Below are 26549 nucleotides of genomic sequence, written 5' to 3' on the forward strand. Positions count from 1 at the left end.
TTTGATAATGCTGTAAGAACTAAATCCATAAAAATGGTGGAGTAGCATTTTTTTTACCAATTCACACTCAATTTAGAATTTTTTTTTAGGGTACTTTCAGACTTGTGTTTTTCTTTTCCGGCATAGAGTTCAGTCACAGGGCTCTATACCGGAAAAGAACTGATCAGGCATATCCCTGTGCATTCTGAATGGAGAGTAATACGTTCAGGATGCATCAGGATGTCTTCAGTTAAGTCATTTTGACTGATCAGGAAAAAGATAAAACCGTAGCATGCTACGGTTTTATCTCCGGCAAAAAAACTGAAGACTTGCCAGAATGCCGGATCCGGTATTTTTCCCCATAGGAATGTATTAGTGCCGGATCCAGCATTCAAAATACCGGAATGCCGGATCCGTCCATGCGCAGACTGGTAAAAATGTGAAAAAACATAAAAGATGGATCCGATTGTCCCCATGACAAGCAGAGAGACGGATCCGTTCTTGCAATGAATTTGTGAGACGGATCCGCATCCGATGCATCTCACAAATGCTTTCAATCACATGCAGATCGGCGGATCCGGCGGGCAGTTCCGGCGACGGAACTGCCCGCCGGATCACACTGCCGCAAGTGTGAAAGTAGCCTTATTCAATATTGTGCTTCAATAGGTTTTTATTGAGATTTTTCAGACAAAGGAAAATAGACAAAGCAAACAAACAAAGTGAAACAGAAAATACTATGTCCTTGATTGACAAAGTAGACCATAGAGTTATACAACGTGTAATGGAATATGCTGAAATGACAATATTATAAGGTGCTAATACCTGTTTATCAGATATAATCAGGAAGAGCATAGGCAAGATGGCTGGATAGCCAGGGTAGCCAGTGGCTGTGACCACATATCCTGGATCGTAAGGTGGGGCAAAGACCAACTCACAGTGCATATGAGAATTAACCAATTGCACAACTTCAGCAGCTGAGGGGTTCCGTGCCAGCTTCCATTGACGGGCTATGATGATGTGAGCTGCAACCCATCGTGACTTAGTAGGGATGTCTGCTAATCCTATACTTAGAATGGACAGTTCCGGGGTAAGAGTTAAGCTCTCTGCTGTAACTTCCCTAATAATATTAGTGATTTTGATCCAGAAATTACTTACGGATGGGCATGACAACCTCGTATGCATTGGAGTCCCTACCTCTCCACATCCCCTCCAACATAAGGGGGAATATTTGGGAACCAAGTGAGCCAATCTGTTAGGGGTCAGGTACCAACGAAGTTGGATTTTCCTTGCCTGTTCTACATGGTTAACATATTTGGAGCACTTGAAGGACCAGTAAAGGGCGTTTCGCCACTGAGCTATTGGGAAGGATTTCCCCAGCTCCTGCTCCCATTTCAACATGAATGGCTGCTTGCTCTCCACTTCAGGTAGTAATAGGCAAGAGTAAAAACTAGATAACTTGGGTCTCAGTACTGTATGATTTTCAAAGAAAGCATTGAACGGTTTGCTCTCCTGTTGGAAAACCATGGGCGGTAAAGAGTTCAGCAGATGACGGACCTGTAGATATTGGTAAAATAGTTTGTGTGGGAGTAGATAAATATTATGCAGCGTTGCAAAATCTACATTTTGTCATATAGACACCCAAGAGTGTGAATGCCTTTTGACACCTAAGTTGAGAGAGATATAGTAGGAATGTGATATTCTAGAGCAGTTATGGGGAAGTTGAGAATCGGTATATGTATGTGCGTCCTAGAATCTACAAAGCGAGACCAAATAAACATTGTGGCCTGCATGGTTAGTAATGGCAGTGTATGTTGGAAACGCTTGGCGTATGCGGCTAGCACTGCTTTTTAAAGATTGTTTTCTGGTATATGAGTCCTCAATCTGGAGACAGCGTTGAGGGGGGGATGGGGACCACCACTCCATCGCCTGCTCTGCCAGGTTAGCTAAGTAATATTTATAAATATCAGGGACTCCCAGTCCTCCAGATCTAATTGGGGTATGTAAAGCTGGTTTTGATATTCTAGGTCGGGTGTTACCCCAAATAAAGCTCATCAGGTCAGACTGAAGCTGTGCAATTAGTTGCTTAGATATCTGAAGTGGGAGGCATCAAAAGTAATATAGTATTTTAGGGAGGTTTAGCATCTTTGCTGCATCTTTGCTGGCGATCCAGGATAGGTGGGCTAGGGACATTTTTGCATAGTCATATTTTAGCTCAGATCTTAAATTACAAAAATTTATGGATAGTGTCTCAGATACAGAATGAGCAAGCTCCACCCCCAAGTAGGTAATGGAAGACTCGGCCCACTGGAAATGGTGTCTGTTTTGTATCCGACCTCTGGTATCCTCCAACACATGGAAAGCTGGAGCTTTGTTTTTTTTTTTAACATTCAGTTTATAATAGGAGCAGTGTTAGTATGTGGTGATAAGAGGAGTCACAGCTTCTAATGATTCCTCAGGATTGGTTAAGACAAGGATGACATCATCGGCATATAAACCTATGACATGTGGGTGATCCCCTACAGAGATGCCTGTAACCGATGGGCTCTTTCTGATGAGCTCTTGCTAGGGGCTCCATAGCAAGGAAAAAGATCAGAGGTGACAGCAGACATCCTTGCAGAGTGCCATTGGTTATTTGAAAGGCGTCGAAGAGATAGCCAGAGGCCAGTACCTTGGCTGATGGCCTAGTGTATAGACCCATTATGGCCGATAGAATCCTTGAAATCCGAACTTCTGTAGGACCTGGTCCAGGAACCCCCAGTGTACCCTATCAAATGCTTTCAGAGCATCTCCCTATCAAGAGAGACAAATAGCATGGGGCCCTGGACCGGTCCGCCAACTGGATAAGGTCGACCATGCGCCTAGTACCATCTCTACAGGAACAAACCCTACTTGGTCAATATCCACTAAGGAGGGCAGGAGAGTATTAATATGTGTAGCAAAGATTTTAGCATAGAGCTTAAGATCTAAATTCAATAATGAAATAGGCTGGACATTGGCAGGGTCATCTGGGGATTTACCTGGCTTGGGGAGTGTGACAACGCTATTCATCAACATATCTGGGGGAATGTTTCCTTTGAGAAGAAAACCATTGTACAGTTTACTTAAAGGGATTCTGTCACCAGCTTTTGACCCCCACATTAAAAAATATGGTTATGTGCATGGAGCCCTTGTGATTCCTAATGTGGTCTTATAAGCTAAATCTGTAGGCTCATTTAGTGTAAAAAACGTTTTATCTAACCTGTCATTCATCTCGGTAAGGTGCCCAGGGGGTTGCTCATGTCTTCAAGATGCCGCCCGCCGCCGCTGTTCGTGCCCAGCTCCTCCTTTGCTGTCATCAGCGATGTGCCCAGCTCCTCCTTTGCTGTCATCAGCGATGTGCCCAGCTCCTCCTTTGCTGTCATCAGCGCCGCCTGAGAATCCTTTGCAACGCCTCCGGCTCTCCCTCACTCCTTCCTTCTTCTTCTCTAAGATCCCGCGCGTGCGCACAGGCCTGTGCCTGATGCGCCCGTGCGGACTTCTCCGTTCAGCTTCATTGAGCGAAGTGCGCATGCGCCGGCACTTCGCTCAACCTCCCGATGACCTGAAGGCTGACGCCAGTGTTCAGGTCATCGGGAGGTTGAGCGAAGTGCCGGCGCATGCGCACTTCGCTCAATGAAGCTGAACGGAGAAGTCCGCACGGGCGCATCAGGCACAGGCCTGTGCGCACGCGCGGGATCTTAGAGAAGAAGGAAGGGGGAGTGAGGGAGAGCCGGAGGCGTTGCAAAGGATTCTCAGGCGGCGCTGATGACAGCAAAGGAGGAGCTGGGCACATCGCTGATGACAGCAAAGGAGGAGCTGGGCACATCGCTGATGACAGCAAAGGAGGAGCTGGGCACATCGCTGATGACAGCAAAGGAGGAGCTGGGCACATCGCTGATGACAGCAAAGGAGGAGCTGGGCACGAACGGCGGCGGGCGGCATCTTGAAGACATGAGCAACCCCCTGGGCACCTTACCGAGATGAATGACAGGTTAGATAAAACCTTTTTTACACTAAATGAGCCTACAGATTTAGCTTATAAGACCACATTAGGAATCACAAGGGCTCCATGCACATAACCATATTTTTGAATGTGGGGGTCAAAAACTGGTGACAGAATCCCTTTAAATAAGGAACCAGATGCTCCTTGAAAGTTTTATAATAATTGGAAACAAAACCATCTGGGCCTGGCGCCCTGCCTAATGGGGTGGCTTTGAGTGCAAAAAAGATCTCATCCTCAGAGATAGGCTGAAATCGATGACAAGACGGATTGAATACTTTCCTGAATAGGCTGATGGGTGGAGTCATCACTATTTAAATTGTACAGACAGGCATAGTATGAGGCAAAGGCGTTTGCGATCTCCTGCAGTTGGGGGGACCACCGAATTATAATAGTGGAGTTTCTCTAGTCTAGCCTCCGCTGCTCTGCGTCTAAGTCGGCGCACAATTAGCTCTCCTGCCCTGTCGCCCATGTGATAAAAGTTAGTTTTAATCCGCCTCAGTGCCCATTCATGTTGGTACAGGAGGAGAGATCTCAGGTGCAACCTGAGAGACAGAACCTCCGCCAACAAAGAGGGAGAAGGCTGAGTCTTATAGAGTCGATTTTCCTCCTCAAATCTTAATCATGCCTCAGAGAGCTGACGTTCTCTATTTTTTTTTTAGACGAGCAGCTGATTGCAACAGCAACCCCCTCATATATGCCTTATGTGCAAGCCACAAGGTTGTTACAGATACCTCTGGAGTATCATTAAAGCTAAAAAACTCTTGAAGGTGAGCATAGTATTCCTCTACCCGCTCCTCACTCTTAAGTAGGTAAGTATTTAGTCTCCATTGTGGGGGTAGGGGGCCTGATAGACCAATGTTAATCTCTAGGTTAAAAGGCGCATGGTCAGACTAAGTAGCGCATCCAATCTCCGACCTGACTACCTTGGGTATTAAATCTCTCGAGACTAGAAAGTAGTCAATGCGAGATTGTGATGAATGGGCTGATGAAATATAAAGTCACGTTCACGTTGGTATCGGCAAATGTCGTGAAATGGTGTCTCTTTAACCACTTCAGCCCCGCTATCTAAAACCCCCTTCATGACCAGAGCACTTTTTACACTTCGGCACTACACTACTTTCACCGTTTATCGCTCGGTCATGCAACTTACCACCCAAATGAATTTTACCTCCTTTTCTTCTCACTAATAGAGCTTTCATTTGGTGGTATTTCATTGCTGCTGACATTTTTACATTTTTTGTTATTAATCGAAATTTAACGATTTTTTGCAAAAAAATGACATTTTTCACTTTCAGCTGTAAAATTTTGCAAAAAAAACCGACATCCATATATAAATTTTTCGCTAAATTTATTGTTCTACATGTCTTTGATTAAAAAAAAATGTTTGGGCAAAAAAAAAAATGGTTTGGGTAAAAGTTATAGCGTTTACAAACTATGGTACAAAAATGTGAATTTCCGCTTTTTGAAGCAGCTCTGACTTTCTGAGCACCTGTCATGATTCCCGAGGTTCTACAATGCCCAGACAGTAGAAAACCCCCACAAATGACCCCATTTCGGAAAGTAGACACCCTAAGGTATTCGCTGATGGGCATAGTGAGTTCATAGAACTTTTTATTCTTTGTCACAAGTTAGCGGAAAATGATGATTTTTATTTTAATTTTTGTTTTTCTTACAAAGTCTCATATTCCACTAACTTGCGACAAAAAAAAAAAAATTCTAGGAACTCACCATGCCCCTCACGGAATACCTTGGGGTGTCTTCTTTCCAAAATGGGGTCACTTGTGGGGTAGTTATACTGCCCTGGCAATTTAGGGGCCCATATGTGTGAGAAGTACTTTGCAATCAAAATGTGTAAAAAATGGCCTGCGAAATCCGAAAGGTGCACTTTGGAATATGGGTCCCTTTGCCCACCTTGGCTGCAAAAAAGTGTCACACATCTGGTATCGCCGTACTCAGGAGAAGTTGAGGAATGTGTTTTGGGGTGTCATTTTACATATACCCATGCTGGGTGAGAGAAATATCTTGGCAAAAGACAACTTTTCCAATTCTTTTATACAAAGTTGGCATTTGACCAAGATATTTTTCTCACCCAGCATGGGTATATGTAAAATGACACCCCAAAACACATTCCCCAACTTCTCCTGAGTACGGCGATACCAGATGTGTCACACTTTTTTGCAGCCAAGGTGGGCAAAGGGGCACATATTCCAAAGTGCACCTTTCGGATTTCGCCGGCCATTTTTTACACATTTTGATTGCAAAGTTCTTCTCATACATTTGGGCCCCTAAATTGCCAGGGCAGTATAACTACCCCACAAGTGACCCCATTTTGGAAAGAAGACACCCCAAGGTATTCCGTGAGGGGCATGGCGAGTTCCTAGATTTTTTTATTTTTTGTCGCAAGTTAGTGGAATATGAGACTTTGTAAGGAAAAACAAAAAAAATGAAAAATCATCATTTTCCGCTAACTTGTGACAAAAAATAAAAAATTTGAGGAACTCGCCGTGCCCCTCACGAAATACCTTGGGGTGTCTTCTTTCCAAAATGTGCCCCTTTGCCCACCTTGGCTGCAAAAAAGTGTCACACATCTGGTATCTCCATACTCAGGAGAAGTTGGGGAATGTGTTTTGGGGTGTCATTTTACATATACCCATGCTGGGTGAGATAAATATCTTGGTCAAATGCCAACTTTGTAAAAAAATTGGAAAAGTTGTCTTTTGCCAAGATATTTCTCTCACCCAGCATGGGTATATGTAAAATGACACCCCAAAACACATTCCCCAACTTCTCCTGAGTACGGCGATACCAGATGTGTGACACTTTTTTGCAGCCTAGATGCGCAAAGGGACCCAAATTCCTTTTAGGAGGGCATTTTTAGACATTTATATTCCAGACTTCTTCTCACGCTTTAGGGCCCCTAAAAAGCCAGGGCAGTATAAATACCCCACATGTGACCCCATTGGAAAGAAGACACCCCAAGGTAATCAATGAGGGGCATGGCGAGTTCATAGAAATTTTTTTTTTCTTGCATATGTTAGCGGAAATTGATTTTTTTTTTGTTTTTTTCTCACAAAGTCTCACTTTCCGCTAACTTAGGACAAAAATTTCAATCTTTCATGGACTCAATATGCCCCTCACGGAATACCTTGGGGTGTCTTCTTTCCAAAATGGGGTCACATGTGGGGTATTTATACTGCCCTGGCTTTTTAGGGGCCCTAAAGCGTGAGAAGAAGTCTGGAATATAAATGTCTAAAAATGTTTATTTATTTGGATTCCGTGAGGGGTATGGTGAGTTCATGTGAGATTTTATTTTTTGACACAAGTTAGTGGAATATGAGACTTTGTAAGAAAAAACAAACAAAAAAATATATATATTTCCGCTAACTTGGGCCAAAAAAATGTCTGAATGGAGCCTTACAGGGGGGGGGGGGTGATCAATGACAGGGGGGGTGATCAATGACAGGGGGGTGATCACCCATATACACTCCCTGATCACCCCCTGTCATTGATCACCCCCCTGGTAAGGCTCCATTCAGACGTCCGTATGATTTTTACGGATCCACTGATACATGGATCGGATCCGCAAAACACATGTGGATGTCTGAATGGAGCCTTACAGGGGGGTGATCAATGACAGGGGGTGATCAGGGTGATCACCCCCCTGTCATTGATCACCCCCCCTGTAAGGCTCCATTCAGACGTCCGTATGATTTTTACGGATCCATGGATACATGGATCGGATCTGCAAAACACATGCGGACGTCTGAATGGAGCCTTACAGGGGGGTGATCAATGACAGGGGGTGATCAGGGTGATCACCCCCCTGTCATTGATCACCCCCCCTGTAAGGCTCCATTCAGATGTCCGTATGATTTTTACGGATCCATGGATACATGGATCGGATCTGCAAAACACATGCGGACGTCTGAATGGAGCCTTACAGGGGGGTGATCAATGACAGGGGGTGATCAGGGTGATCACCCCCCTGTCATTGATCACCCCCCCTGTAAGGCTCCATTCAGACGTCCGTATGATTTTTACGGATCCATGGATACATGGATCGGATCCGCAAAACACATACGGACGTCTGAATGGAGCCTTACAGGGGGGTTATCAATGACAGGGGGTGATCAGGGTGATCACCCCCCTGTCATTGATCACCCCCCCTGTAAGGCTCCATTCAGACGTCTGTATGATTTTTACGGATCCATGGATACATGGATCGGATCTGCAAAACACATGCGGACGTCTGAATGGAGCCTTACAGGGGGGTGATCAATGACAGGGGGTGATCAGGGAGTGTATATGGGTGATCACCCGCCTGTCATTGATCACCCCCCTGTAAGGCTCCATTCAGACGTCCGTATGTGTTTTGCGGATCCGATCCATGTATCCGTGGATCCGTAAAAATCATACGGACGTCTGAACGGAGCCTGACAGGGGGGTGATCAATGACAGGGGGGTGATCAATGACAGAGGGGTGATCAGGGAGTTTATATGGGGTGATCATGGGTGATCAGGGGTTTATAAGGGGTTAATAAGTGACGGGGGGGGGGTGTAGTGTAGTGTGGTGTTTGGTGCGACTGTACTGAGCTGCCTGTGTCCTCTGGTGGTCGATCTTAACAAAAGGGACCACCAGAGGACCAGGTAGCAGGTATATTAGACGCTGTTATCAAAACAGCGTCTAATATACCTGTTAGGGGTTAAAAAAATCACATCTCCAGCCTGCCAGCGAGCGATCGCCGCTGGCAGGCTGGAGATCCACTTGCTTACCTTCCATTCCTGTGAGCGCGCGCGCCTGTGTGCGCGCGTTCACAGGAAATCCCGGCCCTCGCGAGATGACGCGTATATGCGTCGTCGTGCGCAGGGCTGCCGCCTCCGGACCGCACATCTGCGTTAGGCGGTCCGGAGGCGGTTAAGAGTATTTTGTAAATCCGTGCGGTGTGTGCCTTAGACAGTGTGACAGTCTAAGTCTACATTCACCAGGATGTTAAAGTCATCACCTATGACCACAGCCCCTTTTGCCACCTTCTGAATCTTCCTGAAGAGTCTGTTAAAGAAGGCTAACTGCCGGACATTGGGCGCGTATACAGACACAATTGTGAGTTGGACTCCCTCCAATAGACATATTAAAATAACATAATGCCCCGCAGAGTCTGTAATACATTGTTGTGAGGAGAATTCCACAGAAGATCTGATGCATTTAAAGGTCTCTGCTTTCCGCTTCTGTGATTCAATATTAAAAGGTGTCATTAGAACGAACAACCGCAGAAAACAAGCCCTCATAAGTGTATGTGAAATTAAAAAAATATATATGTTATAGCAAAGAGTAAAAACTAAAAGGAGAAATTGGTAATAAAGCGGTTAAACATACAACTTGTCCTGCATAAATCAAGCCCTTATATGGCTCCATATATGAAGAACTTATGGCTCTTAGAGTTACAAAGCTTTAGTTTTCACAGTTTTTCCTCAAGGTTTTACTCAAGTCTAACAATTTAAAATGTTGTGACCTGGTCAAATTTGTCATAAGGGGCTCTTGAAATCTTCAGAGCTTTTTGTATTTTTTTCTTCTTAAACACAAGTGAGAAAAACTTGAAGCATGTTTGTTGAGAAGACAAAGGAAATCAGAATGGCAGCATTTAACAGGTCAATGTATGAAATGTTCAGTATGAGAGGAAATTACCAAGAAATTCAAACAGACTAATGTTCAGATAGACATATCCTATTGCATAGTATGTAATGGCAAAAATTAGATTTATGCAGCTTGTGTTAATTAGAAGATAGTCCCGTATACTAAACCACATACCGTACATTAGCTAAAGATCAGCCAAGAAACTTAAAATGTTCACCTCTGTATACCGTTTTGATCCTTTAATCTAAATCTAATCTTTGTCCTGATCAATTTCTTAATATAATGTTATAGTGATCTTAGCTTTGATTATTTTTTTCATGCAAAGCTCCAAATTCCTTTTTTGGACATAGATCTAAAACATAATATTCTGGATGCCTGCAGTCACCACTTGGGGGAGCTTATGAGCTTCCTTTTTTTTTTCTACATTGAACTCAGTAGTGAATGGGATCGGTTGCAGTACCTGGCACCACTAACTGCTCCTATAGAAAACACGCTGCAGACACGGTGCTCGCAGCAATGCTACCGCCCATTAATTGTGTTGATTAACAGAGGTCCCAGGGGTCCTAAGGATTCATCATCAGTACAGTGATCTCTCAAGATACAATGGCCTCAGGATACAATATTACATACAATGGTCTTTTCTGACCCATCATAAGTTAAAACTAGACTCCGCATACAATGCCTCAGACTGAGATCCAACCAGTCAAGGTCACTTCTCTGGTAAAGTAGCTTAATCAGTTGCTATTTAGCAGCTATTCCTGACTGGTATATGTAAGGACTTGTTTTATATGTCTTAGTTATCTGCTTATTTTTCTTAAATCTTCATTTTCTCTTATCTTGGATGGCAGTTCAGGGCTTTAGAACCAATTACGGTACTCAACTTACAATGGTTTCAACATATAATGGTCGCCCTGGAACCAATTAATATTGTAACTTGAGGGACCACTTTATTACAGTCCTGGACAACCCATGTTCAGAACCTATGTGCAGGCCCTGCACTCAAACTTTTACCAGCACTGGATTTGACTAGCTGGCAGCCGTGGGTTACTTGGTCCTGGGTCATCAGATTAGCCCAAATTATTCAATTACCCATGACATATGTTATAAGTGATATTCATTTGTATAGAGGGGTCATTACATTATCATGCAATTGATGATTACATTGTGTGGTCAGGCGATTTTTGAAAGCGTCCTCAATAATAATCAATTTGCCACCTTAAGGCCTCATGCACATGACCGTTCCGTTATTTGCGGTCCGAAACGGACAGCCCATTGTAGAAATGCCTGTTCTTGTTCGCAAAACGGACAAGAATAGGACATGTTATATTTTTTTTGCGAGGCCACGGAGTGCTGTCAGCATATTTTGCGGCCCCATTGAAGTGAATGGGTCCAGGGCCGGTGCTACCATAAGACAGACCAAGCGGCTGCCTTAGGGCGCACCCTAGGGGAGGGCGGAAAAATGTGACATGGAGGGGGAGAAATGTGACATGGGGGAATGATGGCTTACGTGAGGGCATGATGGATGGGGGCTGATATGGGGGGCTAATAGCTGACATGGCGGCATAATGGCTGACATGGGGGGCTGATGGATGGGGGCTGATTTCTGACATGGGGGTCTCATCTGAGGTCTGATTAACATTGGGGGTCTGATTGGGGCTGTGAGCTGAGGTCTGATTAACATTGGGGTCTGATTGGGGCTGTGAGCTGAGGTCTGATTAACATTGGGGGTCTGATTGCTGGTCCGACCTGAGGTGTATTAAAAAATATTTTTTTCTTATTATCCTTCTCTAAAACTTTGGTGTCCTCAAACCAGCGATTGTCTGAAGCAGAGAGAAGATACGAGGACCATGCAGAGGAGAAGCCAGCTGCTGCAGACGGGACAAGGGCCAGGTGAGCTGCGAGGGGGGGGGGGGGGGCCAAAATGTAGCTTTGCTTGTTTTGGCAAAAATCCTTGCACTGGCCCTGAATGGGTCCGCACCCGAGCTGCCAAAACTGCGGCTCAGATGCGGACCTGAACTACTGTTGTGCGCATGAGGCCTACATTCGCAGTTTCACATGATGTCTCCACCAGTCCTTTCTTGGATTTGACCCTTACAGGTGATCCAATTAAACACAAAGTATCCACTATCACCTTTCATAAGGACACTGCTGGCAATACAACCCTTTTGGCTACTTCATGTCATCCTTCCCATGTAGTCAATGTTCCAAAGGTGGAATTTATAAGGGCAAGATGCAATTGCTCTAGTGATAATGCAACAATCGAAATTGAACTTGTTGTCGATAGGTTGTCAGTATGTAAATATCCTAAATGGACTCTTGATCGGGCAAAAGCAATACCTAGGTTTGATTTATTTTTTTCCAGTACTATTCAATCTAAAAAATACAAAACACTGGAAATATTATTCCATCCACTCCAGTGTTTGTTACCAACTACAGTGTTGAATACCCACAGATATGTAAAATCATAAAAAACATTTCACAGTTTTAAATTATGATGAACAGTGGTCTGATATTACTGATGCAGGAATCAGATGCATTGCTCATCATGCACCTAATTTGGCACCAAAAAAATCAGTCCCAGCATGTTCTCCGATAATAACTGCAAAGAATTTACCTGGCTAGGACATCGTATTTGCGCTTGTTGCAATTATATACAGACTGGTTCTTCAGTTTTTTTCATAGCTACCCAACTTTCGTATGAATTGAACCAATATATTAACCCCTTCAGGACCCTGCCATTTTTCACCTTACGACCAGGCCATTATTTGCAAATGTGACATGGTGATAACTTCAAAACGCTTTTACGTATCTAAGCCATTCTGAGATTGTTTTCTCATCACATATTGTACTTCATGACAGTGGTAAATTTGAGTCAAAATATTTCATTTTTATTTATAAAAAAAATACCAAATTTACCCAAAATTTTGAAACATTTGCAATTTTCAAATTTCAATTTCTCTGCTTTTAAAACAGATAGTGATACCTCCTAAAATAGTTACTTTACATTTCCCATACATCTACTTCATGTTTGGATCACTTTAAAAATTACATTTTCTTTTTTTTTTGGGACATTGGAAGGCTTAGAAGTTTAGAAGCAAATCTTAAAATGTTTAAGAAAATTTCCAAAACCCAATTTTTAAGAACCATTTCAGGTCTAAAGTCACTTTGTGGGGCTTACATAATAGAAACCTCCCCAAAATAGCCCTATTTTAGAAACTACACCCCTCAAGGTATTAAAAACTGATTTTACAAACTTTGTTAACCCTTTAGGTGTTCCACAAGAATTAAAGAATTTCACTTAAACCAAGATTTTTCATTTTAATACATTTTTTCCTGGAACAAAGCAAGGGTTAACAGCCAAACAAAACTCAATATTTATTACCCCGATTCTGTAGTTTACAGAAACACCCCATATGCGGTTGTAAACTGCTGTACGGGCATATGGCAGGGCACAGAAGTAAAGAAATGCCATATGGTTTTTGGAAGGCAGATTTCACTGGGATAATTTTAAGTTGCCATGTCACATTCGAAGACCCCCCTGATGCACCCCTAGAGTAGAAACTCCCAAAAAGTTACCCCATTTTGAAAACTACAGAATAAGGTGGCAGTTTTGTTGGCACTTTTTTAGTGTACATCTGATTTTTGGTTGCTCTATATTACACATTTTGTGAGGCAAGGTAACAAAATATAGCTGTTTTGGCACGGTTTTTATTTTTTGTTTTTTTACAATGTTCATTCGACAGGTTAGATCATGTGGTATTTTTATAGAGCAGGTTGTTACGGATGCGACGGTTTGATCGCTTGGTATTACACTTTTTGTGATGTAAGGTGACAAAAAATATGTATACTTTTCATTTATTTAAGTTTTACACAATAACAGCCTTTTTGAAACAAAAGAAATCATGTTTTAGTGTCTCCATATTCTGAGAGCCATAATGTTTTATTTATTTTGCCCGATTGTTTCATGGAGAAGCTCATTTTTTGCGGGATGAGGTGATGGTTTGATTGGTACTATTTTGGGGGGCAGTTTTTGTGATGTTAGGTGAAAAAAAAAATTATTGTTTTAGTACAGTTTTTTTTTTTTTTTTTCTATGGCGTTCAGGTGACTCATGTGATTATTTTTCTTGAGCCAGTCATTACGGGTGCGGCAATACCCAATATGTCTTGTTTTTTTTTTCTATGTTTTTTACAATTTTATGTGTTTTATTTGGGGAAATATTTTTTATTACTTGAAACTTTATATTTTTTTTTATTATGGGACTTTTTATTTTTGTCTCACTCTGGGACTTTTGTATTGACTTTGGTATTGTAATGCATTGGCTTTCAGCTTTTATGCTCACAGCCTGCCTGTGAGACCCAGCCTAAGTGCTGGACCTCACAGGCTTCCGTAGAAGGCAAGCTCTGATGCCTATGGAAGGCATCGGGCTTACCTTCTCTGCCATCAGGTCCTCGCCACTGCAGCTCGGGGACCCATGGTGAAGCGGAGGACACCCGTACCTTCTGCGAACACTGCATGCCGCGATCAGCTTTGACCACGGCATACAAGGGGTTAGCACGTCGGCATCGGTGTATGCAGCAGGGGCCTGGTGGCTGTCAGTGACTGCCTGGTCTGTGCCGCTGATCGGGCGGGCCCAGCTCCTGCACCTGCCCGATCAGCCCTCTGTACATGTACGGCGCTGGTCCTTAAAGGGCCTGAACCCGGACATACCCATATTTTCACCCAGGCAGCCCCCCTGATGTTAGCATTGCGCAGGGCTAGGGCTCTTTTGTTTACAATAACAACGCCCGGCAGTGTGTTTGGTGATGTCACTGGCTCTGATGGGCGTGCTTTTGCGCTTTCCTAGCCGTTTTACTGGCTAGGGCAGCGCTAAAGCCCGCCCATCAGTGCCGGTGACGACACTGGGCTTCCTGGCAGCATTATGGAGAGCCCGGTTCGTCACCGGAACTCCTGAAAATGTCTTTGCCCTGTGCAATTTAGCGCGGGGCAAATGAGAGCATCGGAGCATGAACTGCTCCGATGCTCAAGTCAGGGGGGCTGCCTGGGTTAAAAGGGAGGTATGTCCGGGTTCAGCTCTGAACCCAGACAACCCCTTTAAGTCACGTCCAACAGGGCCGTACATGTACAGCGCAGGTCGTTAAGGGGTTAATGGCAACACCAGCTTTGTTGTTTATTGTATCACTTGTTCCATATGTCATTTACAATATGTTGGTTGCTCGAAAAATAACCTGAAAGTAAGAATTAGTTTACATTTGTCAGACATGAACAGGGAATTCTTTTGGATCTTCCGGGTGGGCTCTTGTGTCCCTACAGGTTTAAATCACAAACATGATTTAATTTTACATTATTGATCCTTTTTACTCTCATGGATGCATTTCACCTGTATTTCATTGGTCTCTTTTTATGCATATATATGTATGGACGTATCCCTTCTGGTTTTAGCCGCTTGTAATTAGTGGTTTTCAGTATATAAGCCCAAGTTTCTTTATCCATTTTGTCATGAGTAAGGATCAGCATTACATGATCTGAAACGCGTAGATATGTATTTTGTATCGGATTTTACTGTGCACATGGCATAAAGACTGTCACTTTTTTGGAAGCTGACATGGTCCTTATTTTTTGTATATTGATAATTACATTCTAGTTTTAAAGTGGTTTTCTGGGTGGAAAAATTTATAGTGTCTGAGCAGGTTCACGGGTATACTCAATCGATCCCCCGCACTCCCGTTCCGAAGAATACTCAGTTCCCTTGTGTTCTTTACTTCTTGCTGCGGTGATGACATATCTAACCATGAACTTAAAGAGGTTATCCAAGACTATAAAAAAGCTCCCCCATATGCTGGGCCCCCCACGCTGAATATACTTACCCAGCATCCTAGGCGCCGGGCCTGGTCCCTGCGCCACTCCTGGTCCCCGCACCAGGGGGGGAGCAGCCAATGGCAGACGGGGATGAGCCTCCCTAGCATTGCTGTTGATGCTAGGGCGGCTCATCCCTGTCTGCCATTGGCTGCTCCCCCCCTGGTGCGGGGACCAGGAGTGGCGCAGGGAGCCGGATAAGTATATTTAGTGTGGGGGGGCCTGGGTCTGGACTTTGTATAGGATTGGATAACCCCTTTAAGACTGCTGCAGTCAATCTCCAGCTGTAGCGGGTCACTGCTTTGGACAATATGTGACTGCAAAGCTCATGTGTCCCTGTACTGGGATGTCTTCACTACAGCAGGCAGTAGAGAATGGTGGAGCACTGGGCGTTCTCAGGATGGAAGGGGCAGGGGTTCGTTGAGCTGGCGTATATATTTTCTCATTTATTTTGCAGCTGCAGAGATGTTTTAAGTACAATTTTTCCATTTTAATAGCTATGAGTTGGCTGTATTCTTTACTTTTAGCTATTAGCCAAACAATACAATATTTTTTTCTGTGCAATTTGGGCTAATAGTACATCAGACATGCCATTGTAATATGCTGCCATTAAACAGGGAACATTTTTGTTTACTTCCTAAGAGCAAAAAAGGTTAGTGTTTCTGTGATAATGGAATATCTTCTCTAGAAAAAGACATGATATTGTTTTTTTACCTAACTCCTACAGTGTGTTAGACAGCGTGCTTTAACCTATTGCCCCTTAGTGCCCCCAAACTAATATAACCCCATACACAAAGATAAACATTTATATTAATTGTCTCCCACTAGTATATATAGCAGAACCTCAAAGAGACATGGACATAATCACATTAAAATTCTCAAATTGACCTTCAGGGGTATTAAAGGCCATCTTCCATTAGTCCTTCTCCTTGATCCTTACCAGATTATATGCCCCCCTCAAATCCAACTTAGAAAACACCTTGGCATCGACAATCTGATTGAAGAAATCTGGGATAAAAGGAATGGGATAGGGATCACGGACAGTAATGCGGTTAAGATCATGGAAGTTCAAACATGGCCTAAGGGTTTTGTTCTTTTGTTTACAAAGTAGAACCCTGCAGCCATTGGTGATTAGGATGGTCTAATATGACCTTTAGCCAAGCTCTCGGTGATATATTCTCGCATGGCTACTCTTTCAGGTTCAGAAAGATTATACAACCGAGACTTGGGCAATCTAGCTCTGGGAATAAGGTTGACAAATCATACTCCCGATGTGGAGGTAACACCTGGTCTTCACTTTCAGAGAATACATCAGAAAAATCCAAAATAAAAGAAGGTACTATTTTAGTGGTTACAACAGAAAGGGACGTCTATGCAAAAATCACTCCAATCAAGAATGGTAGGGTTATGTTTGGATAACCACGGTAAACCTAGCTCCAGAGGAGCAGGCAGACCCTCCAGCACAAAACATGAAATTAATTCTTGATGAGAATCTCCACCTTTAGGCGAATGTCCTGCACCATTTGTGACAAACACTTTTGTGAGAGTGGAGCGGAATTAATCGCAAACACCGAAATATTTTTGTCTAATGCACTTGTCAAACCATACATACAGACAAATTGGCCATCCACACTAGGTTAACCCCTGCCCCACTGTCAATAAATACTTCAATTCCCACAGTTTTGGAGTCTAGCGCCACCTTGGCAGGCATGAGTAATCGGGTACTACCGGTAAACGACAAAAGTACATTCTCAGATTCCCCACCCACACCACCAAGAGTGAGACGAGACCTAAACACATTATTTTTATTTTCTTTTTTCACCTTAACGTTTAACAAAAGGACATACTGTAGGTTAACAAAATGTCCCCCTTTACCACAGAAAAAGCAGAGTCTTTTCTTAACCCTAACGTTTTTATTGCCAGGTCCAGGAGTGACTTCCCCCAACTGCACTGGCTCATCATCAGACAGGAGCTCAAGTGCCTGCCTACCCAAAATGTCGGAAGAGGCCGCCTCCCCATATGATGGTGTGTCCCGAGCAAGAGAAACATTAGCTTTCTCCCTCAGGCGTCTATCAATACGTACAGCCAGAGACATGGCTACCTCCATCTAGTCAGAATTCAATGCTGTGGCACCGCGCGACCTAGTCGCCGGGGCTTCCCCCAACGGCTTGTTAGTACCCGACTTGCACTGGGGGAGAGGGCTGCCTTGTGTGACCAAGAACTGCTTGCGGTGAAGTGGAGAGACAAGAGGGACGTTTACCTTCTGTCCACCATTCACGCAGACACGACTGTCCAAATTGAAAGGGCAACTGGAGTCATTGTGAAACCCCTCTCTGTCCACGACTATAACCTTCACATGGGAGGGGTGGACTTTAATGACCAGATGTTGGCTCCCTATTTAGTTTCCCGACGCACCAGACGCTGGTATAAGAAGGTGTCTGTATATTTGATTCAATTGGCTGTATATAATAGTTTTGTTCTTTACAGTAAGGCTGGGAGAACAGGATCCTTCCTAAAATTCCAGGAAGAAATCATTTCGGAAATCCTGTATCCAGGAGGGTCCGTGCCCCAAGGCCCTGATGTAGTGAGCCGGCTACATGGCAGACACTTCCCGTCTGTCTATCCTGGTACCCCAACTCAACGTTCCCCAAGAAAAAGATGTTGTGTCTGTAGCAGGGGTGGAATAAGGCGTGACACCACCATTTTTTGTCCTGACTGTCCTGACCAGCCTGCCCTATGCATAGGGGAGTGTTTCCGCAAGTTCCACACTCAGGTACACTATTAGCATAGGGATTGCGTGACACAGGACAGGCACACAGGGGTCTTAGGGCCCTTTCACACAGAGCTGCCACAAACCTCTCCTTTCACCTGGGACAAAGTGCATAATGCACTTCGCCACATCTCTGGGCGCTTTGCGCTTTGCACATTGTCCCATGGGGAAAGAGAGGTTTGTCCTATAAAAAAGGTAAAAAATAAAAATAAAAAAAAATCACCGGTAAGCAAAAAAGTTATTGTTCTGTTTCAAAAGTTTATAAAAGTTAATGTTCAGTTCAAGTGTTATCTAAAGTTAATGTTAATAAATGTATTTTGTTGCGGCCTGTTTTTTTTTTTTTTTGGACCAAGTGATCAAGCAGCTGCAGCACTGATGTGCATTCTGACAGAAGCATTGCGCTGCTGTCAGATTACACAAAAGTCGGTGTATGCGGCGCTGCAAGACGAGATTTCTCCTCTGCAGTAAAAAAGATACGTTTGCCGAGGCTTATGAGCTGAGGGGGCGGCGGTGTTCATATGGTTTGGCAAACATTTTTTATAAAAAAAAATATAAAAAAATCCCAGCAATGATTTATTCATCCACATCAATTGATGTGAATGGATAAATCGGGTTTGCCAGGGCATACGAGCTAAGTGAGTTTGGATGCTGGGTGGAGCTCGTATGTCCTGGCAGACGCCTTTCCCTTCCTTTTTTTTGGGCAGAGATTTTTTCATCTACATTGATCGATGCGAATGAAGAAATCTGTGCCGTTCATTTTTTCTTTCAGCCCAGAGGCTGAACGGAAAACAAAATCTCATTACCTGTATGCTCAATATAAGGAGAATAGCAGAAACTCCTAATGCTGGCCATACATGTAATGATTGCTGAGACCCTCAAATGCCAGGGCAGTACAAACACCCCACAACTGACCCCATTTTGGAAAGAAGACACCCCAAGGTATTCGCTGAGGGGCATATTGAGTTCATGAAAGATTGGAATTTTTGTCCCAAGTTAGCGGAAAGGGAGACTTTGTGAGAAAAAACAATTTCCGCTAACTTGTGCCCAAAAAAAATATCTTCTATGAACTCGCCATGCCCCTCATTGAATACCTTGGGGTGTCTTCTTTCGAAAATGGGGTCACATGTGGGGTATTTATACTGCCCTGGCATTTTAGGGGCCCTAAAGCGTGAGAAGAAGTCTGGGATCCAAATGCCTAAAAATGCCCTCCTAAAAGGAATTTGGGCCCCTTTGCGCAACTAGGCTGCAAAAGTGTCACACATGTGGTATCGCCTTACTCAGGAGAAGTTGGGCAATGTGTTTTGGGGTGTCTTTTTACATATACCCATGCTGGGTGAGAGAAATATCTCTCTATAATGACAACTTTGTATAAAAAAAAATGGGAAAAGTTGACTTTTAGAGAGATATTTCTCTCACCCAGCATGGGTATATGTAAAAATACACCCTAAGGCCTCATGCACACGACAGTATTTTTCACTGTCCGCAAAACGGGGTTCCGTTGGTCCGTGACCGTTTTTTCGTCCGTGAGTCTTCCTTGATTTTTGGACGATCCACGGACATGAAAAAAAAGTCGTTTTGGTGTCCGCCTGGCCGTGCGGAGCCAAACGGATCCGTCCTGAATTACAATGCAAGTCAATGGGGACGGATCCGTTTGACGTTGACACAATATGGTGCAATTGCAAACGGATCCGTCCCCCATTGACTTTCAATGTAAAGTCAGGAGTCCCTTTTATACCATCGGATCTGAGTTTTCTCCAATCCGATGGTATATTTTAACTTGAAGCGTCCCCATCCCCAACTAAATAAAGCCTCAGTAATGACGACAAGCTGCACCTGACAAGGGGCGTGGTCATTACTAAACAAGAACACTGCAAGGAGAAAACAGAGAGACTGTCAGATACCCTCACGTGCTGCCAGTCTCTCAGATCTTCTCACCTCTGTCATGGGAGGGACTGTGACAATTGGGGACTAGAGCAGCTGTCTCAGTTCAAGTGTTATCTAAAGTTAATGTTAATAAATTTATTTTGTTGCGGCCTGTTTTTTTTTTTACCTTCTAGGTGGACCAAGTGATCAAGCAGCTGCAGCACTGATGTGCATTCTGACAGAAGCATTGGGCTGCTGTCAGATTACACACAAGTCGGTGTATGCGGCGCTGCAAGACGAGATTTCTCCTCTGCAGTAAAAAAGATACGTTTGCCGAGGCATATGAGCTGACGGGGCGGCGGTGTTCATATGCTTTGGCAAACATTTTTTATAAAAAAAAATATAAAAAAATCCCGGCAATGATTTATTCATCCACATCAATTGATGTGAATGGATAAATCGGGTTTGCCAGGGCATACGAGCTAAGTGGGTTTGGATGTTGGGTGGAGCTCCTATGTCCTGGCAGACGCCTTTCCCCTCCTTTTTTTGGGGGGGGGCAGAGATTTTTTCATCTACATTGATCGATGCGAATGAAGAAATCTGTGCCGTTCATTTTTTCTTTCAGCCCAGAGGCTGAACGGAAAACAAAATCTCATTACCCGTATGCTCAATATAAGGAGAATAGCACAAACTCCTAATGCTGGCAATACATGTAATGATTGCGGAGACCCTCAAATGCCAGTTCTGTAAAGAGGAATGGTCAAGAATTACTGACCGTTGTGCACGTCTGATCTGCAACTACAGGAAAATGTTTGGTTGAAGTTATTGCTGCCAAAGGAGGTTCAACCAGTTATTAAATCCAAGGGTTCACATACTTTTTCCACCTGCACTGTGAATGTTTACATGGTGTGTTCAATAAAAACATGGTAACATTTAATTCTTTGTGTGGTATTAGTTTAAGCAGACTGTGATTGTCTATTGTTGTGACTTAGATGAAGATCAGATCACATTTATGACCAATTTGTTCAGAAATCCATATCATTCCAAAGGGTTCACATACTTTTTCTTGCAACTGTATACCTGTTGTTGATCATCCCTGATCTCATCAGCTATTACAGTTGACAAAATGACATGTCTCAATTCAGAGAACTGATTTATTTTACCCCTGCTCCTTTCTTTGCATCCCACCGCATAGATGTGTAAATGCCTATGGCTGTCATGGTCCCATAGAGCATGAAAAAGAATCTACAGATCTTTAGTCAAACCTAATGCTACATATTATACTTGAAAGCTAATTCCATAAATTTTAGGGTTAACAGATTCAAGATCAAGTAGACAATCTAGGTGTAGGTGTGGGTGCATACCTAAACGATAGTGCTTTAGAGCACCCAAGAACCTATCTTACATTGTACCTGTTCAGACACAGTGTTGAGGTGTATCATATAATTAACCCCTTAATGACCAATGACGGACAGGCAGTGCATTTCCTCAGTCTGCAGGGACTGACTGTGCTGCAGTAGGAGGAGGTTAGTGTCTCCCAGGGTACTTCCGTTCTAAGAACCAGCTCGGATTTTTAGAGCAGGCTCTGCTCCACAGCCAGGGTCGGAGGAAGCTCTGATTCTGGCTGGTAATCCTTTGGTCCATAACAGTGACATGATCAAAGGAGATACTCCCTCTACGATCGGTTCAGCAGGTTTCCCAGAGACCCACGTATAGACTGGGGAGCCGTCTGAAGTCAGCCGTGAGTAGCTACAAGGGACCCCAGGGCTGTCTATCCGGTAATCCTGCTGTAATAGCAGCCTGTGTCATTGAGATAAAATGAATTAGCACACAGGAGTATGCTAATACATTATAAGTCTGAAAGAAAGTTTTGTAATAGCAATACCATAATGGAACTTTGGTATTGTAATGTAACAAACAATGTCTGCAAAATAAAACAAAAACATTATTTAGTACAAAATACATTTTATTGTACACACAGTAAACAAAAAACCCTACACTTATCAGGCATCCAGATGAATGCAATAAACTAGAGAATTCATTTACCAGGTAACTTAGTGTGAAACCTGAACGGTATAAAAAATAAAGAAAAAACGATATCAAAATCACTTTTTTATCTATATTTCTAAAGCAACAAAAATGTAATAAATAAATGATTCTGTAATTTATATGATCCCCAAAAAATTGCATTTCTCCTCCATAAAACAAGACCTCAAGACTGCGGAAAGAAAAAAAAAATAGCTGATCGTTAAAGGGTTATCCAGGAATTTGATATTATTCATTCCGTCATAATAGAAGTGTATGGCCTGCATAACGGATCCGTTCCAGAGAGAACTCCCCTGCATAACGGAAACTGGACGGATCTGTTTTTACAGCCCATAGACTTCTATTATGACGGAATGATAACGGAGTGGTAACAGAATCCATAACGCAATTGTGTTTTTACAAGTAAACGAATTTCAAAATATGAAATTCGCTCATCTCTATTGATGACCTATCCTGAGGATGGGTCATCAATATCAAATTCCCAGATAACCCTTTAGGCCCCTTTCACACGAGCGAGCTTTCTGCTTTCTGTATCCTGACCCTTTCATTTCAATGGGTCTGTGTACAAGAGTTTTTTTCACTCATCAGTTCTGCGTTGCTTGAAAAAAGCATCATGTTCTATATTCTGCCTTTTTCACGCAGCCCTGGCCTCATAGAAGTGAATGGGGCTTCAGTGAAAAACGCATCGCATCCGGAAGCAGGTGCATAGCACCGGGAAAGCTTCCGGTACATCCATTAAATTGACCCATAGGCTGCTATACACCAACAGACGCCAGGCTTTAGGTTTCCTTTGGCAATTGTGTGTTTAGCAACATTGAATAGGGCAGCAGACCGCGCTACTCCGTGCACAGGCGCAGCAGGCCGCGCTACTCCGTGCACAGGCGCAGCAGGCCGCGCTACTCCGTGCACAGGCGCAGCAGGCCGCGCTACTCCGTGCACAGGCGCAGCAGGCCGCGCTACTCCGTGCACAGGCGCAGCAGGCCGCGCTACTCCGTGCACAGGCGCAGCAGGCCGCGCTACTCCGTTCACAGGCGCAGCAGGCCGCGCTACTCCGTGCACAGGGCAGCAGGCCGCCCTACTCCGTGCACAGGGCAGCAGACCGCACTACTACGTGCACAGGCGCAGCAGGCCGCTCTACTCCGTGCACAGGCGCAGCAGACCGCACTACTCCGTGCACAGGCGCAGCAGGCCGCACTACTCCGTGCACAGGCGCTGCCTACGGCCACTGAAGTCACTCAGTTTCTTAATGGGTCCATCTATTGGACGCCTTGGGAGCTCTTGGCAAAGAGTCACTCAAGACGTAGTCTGAAAAGGTGCCCTCAAAAGCCTATTCTTATGGGAAGGGTTTACATTAAGGAATATTTCTGCTGCCTCTTGTGTCTCCCCAAAATGATGCTGATGGTAAGCAACAATGGCGTTGTCTGGTCCCACACAGGCTCCTAAACTGGTTGTAAAAGCCTTGTTCCTGTACAGAGTTCCCAGGGCTGGAGGAGAAGGAACCAGCCGAAACCCGAGGGATGTGTGCACCCGGAACTAAATGCACGCATTCCCTGTTCTGAGCAGGATTGATATTAGCAGCGCACACCTTTTGTTGCTAGGGAACCATTGATCCTCCTTTTGTGGCCTGGGCTGGTTTTGCGGAGGCTGCGGGTACCATGCAGGGAGAAGAGGAGGACTTGTCTGTCAGCATAGCACATATCGTGCAGAAGCTGAAGGGCACGGCGCTGCACTGCCGGCTGGAGAGAGAGGCTCGGGTGAGTCACAGCGCAGCGGTCATGGCATGCATTGGCCACTAGAGGCGCAGAGCTGTCTAGAGCTGTCCTCACACATTGGAACACTGCGCTGCCTGCACCATGGCACATTTGACAGTGCCTTAGGTGTCCCTGTAGGCACCTACCAGAGAGCTGTCCCTCGGAAGACTGCTCCCGGCTTGTGTAAAGGGGTCTAACTCCGCCCAGTGCCTGTCTAGACACGCCCAATCCCGCCCAGCCCCCCTTGTGCCCCATATAATAGTTATGCTCCCACACAAGTAGTTATGCCCCCTATAGAGCCCCACCCAGTAGTTATGCCCCCATAGTGCCCCCACACAGTAGTTATGCCCCCTATAGAGCTCAACACAGTAGTCATGCCCCCCATAGTGCCCCCACACAGTAGTTATGCCCCCCATGGTGCCCTACACAGTAGTTATGCCCCCTATAGTGCCCCTACACAGTAGTTATGTCCCCTTCACAGTAAAATGCCCACCTTAGTACCTCCATTTTTGAGTAGTTATGCCCGCTTTAGTACCCCCTTTATAGTAGTTATGCTCCTTTAGTGCTCCCATACAGTAGTTATGCCTTCTTACAATAATGCTGCCCCTGTAGTGTTAATAAAATGAATACTTCGCCGCGTGCCCCCTATGAATGGAGGACACCACGCTCTCCGCAGGGGCAGTGATAGCCCTGTATTACGATTGCTGCTGAGCAGAGCGCCAGCCGGGGAATGCTGGAGCAGAGAGCTACCTACCTCACCATTGTAGTCATCTGTATGTGTGTCCTCAGGACGCGGATACAGTTTAAGGGCTCATGAACACAAACGTGTGTGCCCCGTGCCCATACTGAGGCAAATTGCTGTCCGCATTGCACGGGCACTGTTCGTGTGCACTCCGTTTGCGGACGAGGACCCCCCCCTGGATCTCACAGGCAGGAAAGCTGGTAATACACTTACAGCCAATGCATTCTAAGGCTACTTTCACACTAGCGTTCGTCGGTCCGCTCGTGAGCTCCGTTTGAAGGGGCTCACGAGCGGACCCGAACGCTTCCGTCCAGCCCTGATGCAGTCTGAATGGATGCGGATCCGCTCAGACTGCATCAGTCTGGCAGCGTTCAGCCTCCGCTCCGCTCGCCTCCGCACGGACAGGCGGACAGCTGAACGCTGCTTGCAGCGTTCGGGTGTCCGCCTGGCCGCGCGGAGGCGTGCGGATCCGTCCAGACTTACAATGTAAGTCAATGGGGACGGATCCGTTTGAAGATGCCACAATATGGCTCAATCTTCAAGCGGATCCGTCCCCCATTGACTTTACATTGAAAGTCTGGACGGATCCGTCCGAGGCTATTTTCACACTTAGCTTTTATATGCCAATATAATGCAGACGGATCCGTTCTGAACGGAGCCTCCGTCTGCATTATTATGATCGGATCCGTTCAGAACGGATCCGATCGAACGCTAGTGTGAAAGTAGCCTAATACAGATGTATTGTAATGCATTGTGCAGGGGATCAGACCCACAAAAGTTGTGGAAAAAAAAATAAAAGTTAAAATAAATTTTTGCATAATAAAAAGAAATAAAAGTTTCAAGTAAAAAAATAAATAAAATAAAGTGTTCTTTTCCCATAATCAAGTAATTAAAAAAATAGGAAAAAAAGTATACATATATAGTATTGCTGTGTCCGTATCTACCGGCTCTATAAAAATGTCACATGATCCACCCTGTCAGGTGAATGCAGTAAAAAAAACTGCTAAAACAGCCATTTTTGGTCACCTTCCCTCACAAAAAGTGTAATACCAATCGACCAAAAAGGTGTATGTACCCCATTCAAACCATCATCTCATCCCACAAAAAATGAGACCCTATCTAACACAGTTGCCCCAAAAAATAAAATAAAATGGCTCTCAGAAAAGGGCAACATAAAAACAAGATTTAATTCTGTTCAAAATGCATTTAAAACTTAACAAAAATAAAAATAATAGACATATTGGGTATCGCCGCGTCCGTAACAACCTGCTCTATAAAAATATCACATTATATGCCCCCTCAGGTGAATACTGTAAAAAACAAACGCCAAAACAGCATTTTATTTTTACCTTGCCTCACAAAAAGTGTAATGCCAAGCGATCAAACAGTCTTATGTACCCTAAAATGGTACCAATGAAAAGGTCAACTCATCCCGCAAAAAATGAGCCCCCACATAAGACAATCACAAAAAAAAACCACTGGTGCCCATAATCCAATCCATAAAAATCTGCGCTGCAAAATCCATATGGCGCTCCTTCCGTTCTAAGTCCTGCAATCTGCCCCCACAGCAATCTACCCCCACATATAAGGTGTTGCCGTATTGAGGAGAAAAGGTAACAAATTAGGGGGTGCTTTTTCTCCTGTTACCCCTTGTGAAAAAAAATTGGGGCTAAAGCAACATTTTATTGGAAGAAATGAAACTTTTCATTTTTACAGCAAAGTGTTTTCAAATTCCGTTAAACACTTAGGGGGTCAAAGTGCTCAGTAACCCCCTTAATATATTCTTTGAAGGGTGTAGTTTCCAAAATGGGGTCATTTGAGGGTTTCCACTGTAGGGGTACGTCAGAGTCTCTTCAAATACAAAATGGTGCCCAAAAAACATTCTAACAAA

The 26549-nt window shown here is 44.2% G+C and overlaps 1 protein-coding gene across 1 annotated transcript in view; it reads left to right on the forward strand.

Moving 5' to 3' along the window:
- The first annotated feature begins 23770 nt into the window (after positions 1-23770).
- TBC1D19 (TBC1 domain family member 19) overlaps positions 23771-26549 on the forward strand; it is a 193389-nt gene continuing 190610 nt past the window's right edge. The window contains exon 1 of the mRNA XM_044284859.1: positions 23771-23919. Within this exon, the coding sequence (XP_044140794.1) occupies positions 23821-23919 (99 nt within the window). The 5' untranslated portion in view covers positions 23771-23820. The remainder of the gene's footprint in view (positions 23920-26549) is intronic.

Source organism: Bufo gargarizans, chromosome 1 (assembly GCF_014858855.1).
Source record: "Bufo gargarizans isolate SCDJY-AF-19 chromosome 1, ASM1485885v1, whole genome shotgun sequence".
Taxonomy (NCBI): Eukaryota; Metazoa; Chordata; class Amphibia; order Anura; family Bufonidae; genus Bufo; species Bufo gargarizans.